We start from the raw sequence: 7,843 nt of genomic DNA, 5'->3' as shown, positions 1-7,843 counted from the left end.
CTCAATTTTTTCAATATTGGAGGGGTGGGTGAGTTGTGCAGGGATATGGAATATGGTGGTGTTAGACAATGGTGTGGGGCAACTTTTTTTGAGCCATGGCACGGGGGAGTCGGACCGAGCGATTGCGTTGCGCGGGAAAAAAAATTGAAGTTGTGGGTAGTAATCGAACCATCCGATGAGGAAGAAAATTTTTTTTGGACCGAAATCGTAGGGTCTGATTCCTTAAGGGACCAAAGTTAAGATTTTTTTATTTTGTGTATGAAAGTGGAATCGCAGGGTACGTGTAGTGGTTTTTTTTTTTTTTTATGGACTCGTTGGGTCCGTTTTTTTGCACAAATTTTTTTTTATAGGATGCGGAGGGTCCGAGTTGAGTATATATATATATATATGTGTGTGTGTTTTGGAAACTCGGATGCACTCCTCAGATCTGATTCGTCTTCGTTGTTCTGCGTCTTCTTCTTCCCCCTGTTTCTCTTCTACTTCTCCTTGCGTCTCTGTTATTTTATTTGAACTCCAAGAGTAAATGAGAGTATAGTAGATATTTATGTATGAGAGTATGAAAAATGGATGATAGAGTTACACTTAGAGTATATTATTTTGGTCAGATTCTGTTACAAACATCTGAAGGAGTGAGATTTAGTTGCGAGAAGCCGTTAGATATTGTTATTCCGTTCACAATCTCATTTGAGGAGCTAAAAGGTGTGATTTGTGAGAAGATAGGTTTTCAGATATCAAAAAAAATATCATGTATGGTATACAGATATCCCATACCGGTATTTGGTGGTTTCGTGCAGTATCAAACCAAGTATGTAACCGACGAAGCGAGTATGCAGGAGATGTTTTCAATGTATTTTGAAACTCGCGGTCAGATATCGGTAATAGAGTTGTACGTCGAATTCGAACAATCTGAAGCGGACCGAAATATTGAAGGGGAAGAATACGATAGTGACAGTGAGGAAGAGTTTGAAAGCAATTACGAAACTGTTGCTCCAGAAGGAGAAGAAGATCAAGGTGACGGGGTGGTGGCTCCAAATGTGGGAGACGTTGCAAATGCACTCGCAAATGAAGATCCCTTTGAGGAGCCGTCCTTCATGCGGGTTCTGGACTTGGAAGCCATGCATGCGCCGGAGTTTCCGGAATATATGAGTGCCGGTACGTATTAACATATAAATATAGAAAGTATTAGACTTTGGAAAATAATCTATGTTGATAGATGTAAATAAGAATATAAGTCACGTGAATATTAATTTGTGTGCATTCGGCCAAAGTTTTTTATGTGTTTATGTTTGTATGATGTTAAAAGTGGGATGACAACATGATAGGAATAATATTTATATTGATGTGGATATAGGGAGCATTGACGTAGTCTTAATTTCAGTTATTAAATGTATTTGTGTTAAATTATTTTGATTTGGCTGTCATTGTGGTAGAAATTCCTATGGTCGCAGATGGTGAATTTGCAATCGGAATGGAATTCAGTTCTAGGGAAGCTGTTATGATGACGATGAAAGATTATACCATCCGAAGAGGCGTAGACTACCGTGTGTATGAGTCGGAGCCGTTGACCTTCTATGCGAAGTGTACACAGTATGGATTAGGGTGTGATTGGCTTATCAGGGTTAGCATGATCAGCAGAAAGTATTGTTGGGTTATAAGGAGGTACAACGGTTCTCACACTTGTACTAGAGCCACTATTTCTCAGGATCATTCGAAGCTGGATTCGAACACAATTGCGGAAGCAATAAAGCCGTTGGTTGAGGCTGACCCGTCGATAAAGGTGAAATCAGTTATTGCGGAAGTGCAGTCGAAGTTCAATTACACCATCAGCTATCGGAAAGCATGGTTGGCGAAGCAAAAAGCAGTGGAAAAAATATTTGGCGGTTGGGAAGCATCATATGAAGCTTTGCCTATATGGTTTCAGGCCATGTGTAACAAGGAGCCATCAGCAATCGTCCATTTCGAGACTATGTCTGCATATCAAGGTGATGAGGAAGTAACTGATATCCGGGTATTGCACAGAGTCTTCTGGAGTTATTACCCCTGCATTAGAGCGTTCAGACACTGCAAGCCAGTTGTCCAGGTTGATGGGACTCACTTGTACGGAAAGTATAAGGGTTGTTTGTTGGTCGCAGTTTCACATGATGGTAACAATAATATCGTCCCTATTGCGTTTGCAATTGTGGAGGGGGAGACTTCTGATGCATGGCACTTTTTCCTTAGTAACCTGCGACAACATGTTGTGACTCGGGATGGTGTGGGACTGATTTCTGACAGGCACGAATCCATCAATGCAGCTGTTGCCCGGAGCAACGGAGCTTGGTCACCCCCGAGAGAATTCCACATGTTTTGCATCAGGCATATAGAGTCGAACTTTTTGAGAAAGTTCAAGGCACCGTACCTGCAAAAACTTGTGGTCAATATAGGTAAATTTTAATAATTCAAATTTCGTTATTAACCGAGTTACCTTCAAGCAGCGTTTCTCATGAATTCTTCTCTTGTGTGGATTTGATTGTTGTGCAGGTTATTCGAGGACGGTGTGCGAGTACGAACTGCGCTACCAGCGTTTACGTGAACGGGGCGAGGCTTATACGAACTGGCTTAACCGTAGGTTCCGGCTATTAAATATCCCCCGACCGCCGTCACTTCTACTGGAATCTCCAGAAACCAAACCTCCAGAAGCAACTGAGGCAGTGTGGCATGGAATCCTCGCGTCCAAAGAATACCTACCGGGCATAAATTCAGGTTGATGGCCAAATTGTGACTGCCCTGCATCCGCAGCCATGAACCCAAGCAACTGGCTAAAAGAAGCATCCTCTCCTGCATCCCACTGTGGGGTACTCCAGTATTGTTGATCTATTGGGTATGACGGGGTAAATTGTGTCTGAACAACATATGGTACCGAGGCCTGCGGTTGTTCTTGAGAAGCTGGAGGTGGAGGTGGATGTGGCTGTGACTGTGCCCCCCGGTTCTTCATTGGCTACATCAATAACTGGGCTACCCTCATCATTCATAACTGGGTTACCCTCATCATCCATAACTTGTTCACCTTCATCGTTCTCTTGAACCACAACATTTGACAATTTCAAATGGTTGCCATATTGTGTACGATACCAGTGCATGTAAACATCCAACGGATGCTGTGAAGGTTCCAGATACTCAGTCAGAACGTTATTATACCTGTTTGTCCAGTGCATAATCCAACATGAATGGGACGGGGCTGTGGCCCAGTCAAGATTCTTAGGACCAGCCAGTGTTTCTCCATGTGCCCTTCCCAGATTCCATTCCTCAGGTGGAACTCCCTGAACAAAACCAAACTGTCTTCTAATTCTATCCGTTGCATGCCACTCAATAGATTCGAATGAAATCAACGGAACCGTAGCGCTCCACACTACTGCGTGCAGGAGGATGTCTTCTGGGATTATGCCCGGATCAATGCGATCCACACCATAAGCAACCCACACGAACTGCACACAGCACAAGACACACATGATTACAAGCCAAATAACAGTCAACCTCAGTTCGAGACAAATACTTTTCTAATAAAAACACACCTGCCCTTCCTGAACCTCATCTAATGCCTTTCTAAAGTGGGCGAGGCTAAGATATCTATACCGATTGTCACCACGCTCCCAGTTACGCCACCTGAAATTATTTATGTCACTAGCACATCTTAAATAGAATTATGAACATACCAAGTAAGTTGACAATGTTACCTGTTTGCAAGCGGAAAACTGCGGGGTTCCCTAGTAGGGGCGCAAGATAGGGTAGGCGGATCCAAAACCAAGCTAGCAGAAGTGTTAACGGACCATCGATTTCTTTACAATCAAAACGAGATGCCCGGCATAAGGACCTGTATAGGTGCGCCAAACATGCCGATCCCCAACTAAAATTACTGATACTATGAAAATTCCGGAGCAAAGGCAGAAACTTCCAGTGCACAGATGCCCCTGACTTGTCTCCAAGTAAGATAGTACCCAATAACAACATAATGTGGCACTTGACGTACCTCTGCATACTGTTTTCGTCAGTCAGTTGTATACGTTCTTCTAGATTCCTAAACCATGTCAATTTTATTCCGCTCCCTCTGCAGTCGGCCTTCCTCGGTGCAACCCCAAACTGATGGAAACACTCACCCTCCAATGCTTCGAAGCTGCTCAAGGTCATCCCTGTCACCGGAAGGCCGTTCGTCGGGAGGCCCAAAATAACGGCTACATCCTCCAGCGTCACTGTGCACTCACCAATCGGAAGGTGGAAGGTGTGTGTTTCCGGCCGCCACCTCTCCACTAGAGCATTTATCAATGCTTTCTGGCATTGAACTACTCCAATCTGAGAGGCATGATAAAACCCAGTAACCCGTAAATGATCCTCTACACTCGGATGGTACCGATCAGGAGGCAGTGGGTGGTCACATGTCATCATCCGTGAACTCTGCAAGAACATAACATGTTACTAGTCAAATCATGAATGATTACTAATTTACAACTTAAATTAATCATACTATTTAATCGATTAATCATAATTTCTAGCCCAATTACAAAAAAAAAAAACTAACAAATGATCAAACTACAGCATGTAAACATAATTTCAAAAAATTATCATAAGTCCTATAATTATAATTTCCAAAAATTAATCATAATAATTAATTAGTTAATTATAACTTCTCAGCTATTTACAAACAACATTTGAAAAACATTGTCTAACTAACAACATACAAAATTAACGTTACTTTAGTATTCTTATTTTATTTACAATTGAATTCTTATGATTTACCTTTCTTCCCAAATGAACTATGTATTAAGTAAATTGGCCTTGCAATTAATATTAAAAAATTTCGTTATTAATGATGCAGTTCCAGATTATAAATTCTTAAATTAATAACAAAAGTAAATTAAGTAATTCTAATTTCTAAATCTATTACAAAATCAGAATTATAATTTCCAACATTAATCACAAAAGTTAATTAGTTAACTACAATATCTAATCGTATTACAAAAAAAATTTCTAACATATTCTTCAACAAAAAATTATAATAAATCCTAAATATATAATTTCCAACAAAAATGTGTCATAATAATTCCTAAACTTATAATTTATAACATGAATCATAAAAGCTAAGTTACTAATTATAATTTCTAAATCTATTCGAAAAATAATATCTTACCTTTCCTCTAACTAACTAACAACATCTATACATACATAATAACAAACAATTTACAATCATAATTTATAAGTTTAATCATCAAAATTTATTCATTAATTAAAATTTCTAACCGTGTTACAAAAAATTTTTTAACATATTCTCCAATTAACTAACAATATCTAAACATAATAACAAAAAATTATCATAATTGCTAATATTATAATTTTTAAATTATTCATCAGATTTTATTAATTAATTAAAATTTCTAATACTACTCCGAAAAAATTCTTACAAAATCTGTAACAATCAACATTTACATATCTATCTACCTAACTGCAACATTTAACCATAAAATACAAAAAAATTTCCTACAAAATTTAATTAAAATACAGAAATTTGCAAAAAATTAAAAAATTTAACTTACATAATCAGGATCAGACAGATAATTTACAATGTGAAGCTCAGGACGATCAGCATCTCTAGCTTTGTATTTTTTGGCCATTTCCACAGATTTTATTGCATGCAAAGTTCTTGAAGAAGAAGAGAGGAAGAGGATGAACACAGAGAGGAAGAAATGGGGTTTGAGGCTTGAAAATGATGTTTCGGACTGAGGGAGTGGGGGAAAGGGGGGTATGCTGGCTGCTGGGGCACCGTCCTGGGGAGAAGCTGCTGTCCGACACGTAGAAGGGGGCGCAATCGGACGGTGCGTTTCGTCCACGATCAACCGGACGGTCCGATTTCTCCAAACGCTGGATCCGATTCGTGGGAGGGGGAATCGCTGGGTCCGATTCCTGTTATGGCATTCTTCCTGACACCACACCCTTGTTAAGCACCCAGTCACCCCATATCCACGTCTAACACCAACTACTCTCCAATATCAAAATTAAAAAGCGTAATATATTAACCTCAAATAATAAAGGATGGTGGGGACTATAAGGATTAAGGAGAAACTTAGAGAAGATTACAAAAAGATTTATTTGATAATAATAAATTAATTCATTATTAATGGCCCTTCATTAGTTCATTTTCAACTTTCAAGTCGTTGAGTTGGCAAATTAATTAAACTGATTTTGATCTGAAATAAATTAAATCAATTATCCTTTTTAGATAATATGTTGATATCAATGAACAAAGCACGTGTAATTTTACCCCCTATATATACTGCAAAATAAAGTCATCCTTAAAATCAATTTATTATTTTTTTTTTTACTCTAAATTTGAAAATATGTGCAAGTTTAGTTTAATTAGAAAAAAAATGTAGTGACAAAAAAAGTGGAAGAATCTGACTGGCCGGTGGGAGTGGATATAAAAATGGTGCAGCAACAGTAGTAACAGTGAGTGTTGATGAAATAATTCACAAAAAAGTTTTCAAAAAAAAAAAAGAAGACAAAAAAGCGGGAGAAGAAACAAAAGATAAGAATAATATTATGATTTTTTGCTATGAATATTCTAACTACTTTATGACTGGTTGGTAGTACGTAGTGGATATTTTTGAACTTGCAAATATTGCAAATATATTATGGTTTGCAGGGAGCTATCTTAAAAGAGGAAAAAAAAATATCAAAGTGCTTGTAAATATTTCTTACAACAAATTTACTTAGTATTGACAAACACTTTGTTATTAACAACAAAAAATTCTTTGAGAGATTCATTTTAAAANTGTGTTGTTATATATATATTTTATTGCCACAGACAAAATTTTTTGGATATATATTAAGTTATTGAAATTTTTGGGGGTACTTCGGCCTATACTAGTATCCTCTGATGGTTTGCAATTTTACATGAATAAGACACAGACAAATAATGTGATGAAATATGTGCACATATACATGCATATACTAATTAAATATGGATGATCAATAGTGGGAATAATGTATATATGAACTACTAATTAGCACGAGAAGCTAAGATTAATCACTTTTTTTTTATATACTCCAAAACACAGCATGTGCACAAAAGGAAAATAAAAAATCATATGAAAAAGAAGAGAATATTACATGATGAAAAATGTGCAGGGGGAAAATAATGTAACAAATTCTCATTTTACCACTTTTTTCAAAACTTAAGTTGATAAAAAATGACATATAAATTATTATATCTTTAACATAAATAAATAATTTAATTTTAACATAAGCTTAAGCTAGATTTAAAGTATATATATAATTTACGTTAATTTTATTACAGAAGCAAGCACATGATCAGGATCACTGATCTTGATTCATATATACACACAAAATATTATTAAGTTCAGAAATCATCACAACTCACAAGCGTAGCAAATATATATGTTACATATAGTAGAATTAATTAGATGGTAGCAAGAAACTGAATCTGTTTGAGAAGAGGGGCCAAAGTTTCCATAAACTTCTCGCAAGGGTGGTTATGAATTCCCTCGTAAGTTGTCACCACAATGCTTGTGTCTTTCGATAGCCTCTGCACTTGTTTCTTCACATTGCATGTGTGATGCGTGCAACGGTAGTAGCTTCTTCATTTTGTATCCATCACAATCAATTCATTCAAACACAAACTAAATAAACCCTTCATTCAATTTCAAGATCATAGAACCAATAAGCTACCCACAAATTAAAGAGTAAACTATTAAGATAGCATTCAAAAATTTACATTGCTATTAAAAAAATTCTCAAAAGATATTAATAATTAACTATAAATAAACTCTTAAAAAATTAAAAAATGAAAAAAAAA

At 36.9% G+C, this 7,843-nt stretch overlaps 3 protein-coding genes across 4 annotated transcripts in view; 1 reads left to right on the top strand and 2 right to left on the bottom strand.

Annotated features, from left to right (window-relative positions):
- On the top strand, positions 564–2,747 carry LOC110271608. Its single transcript, XM_021122611.1, has 3 exons — positions 564–1,152; positions 1,431–2,423; positions 2,521–2,747. Exons 1-3 carry the CDS (start codon positions 564–566, stop codon positions 2,745–2,747), a joined length of 1,809 nt encoding a protein of 602 aa, XP_020978270.1.
- On the bottom strand, positions 2,474–5,978 carry LOC110271607 (serine/threonine-protein phosphatase 7 long form homolog). The gene is made up of 5 exons (XM_021122610.1): positions 5,565–5,978; positions 4,007–4,428; positions 3,714–3,785; positions 3,552–3,642; positions 2,474–3,464 (listed from the first exon to the last, which is right to left on the bottom strand). Exons 1-5 carry the CDS (start codon positions 5,640–5,642, stop codon positions 2,799–2,801), a joined length of 1,329 nt encoding a protein of 442 aa, XP_020978269.1. The 5' UTR covers positions 5,643–5,978; the 3' UTR covers positions 2,474–2,798.
- LOC107638083 (probable WRKY transcription factor 75) overlaps positions 7,284–7,843 on the bottom strand; it is a 2,944-nt gene continuing 2,384 nt past the window's right edge. Inside the window, exon 2 of one of the 2 annotated variants that reach the window (XM_016341256.2) lies at positions 7,284–7,625. In XM_016341256.2, coding sequence (XP_016196742.1) covers positions 7,448–7,625 — 178 coding nt within the window. In that variant the 3' untranslated portion in view covers positions 7,284–7,447. Of the gene's footprint in view, positions 7,668–7,843 lie in introns of both variants that reach the window. The other variant, XM_016341257.2, reaches the window with a different exon arrangement.

The sequence above is a fragment of the Arachis ipaensis genome, chromosome B04, assembly GCF_000816755.2.
Source record: "Arachis ipaensis cultivar K30076 chromosome B04, Araip1.1, whole genome shotgun sequence".
Lineage (NCBI taxonomy): Eukaryota > Viridiplantae > Streptophyta > Magnoliopsida > Fabales > Fabaceae > Arachis > Arachis ipaensis.
This window is presented reverse-complemented; position numbering and strand designations above follow the sequence as displayed.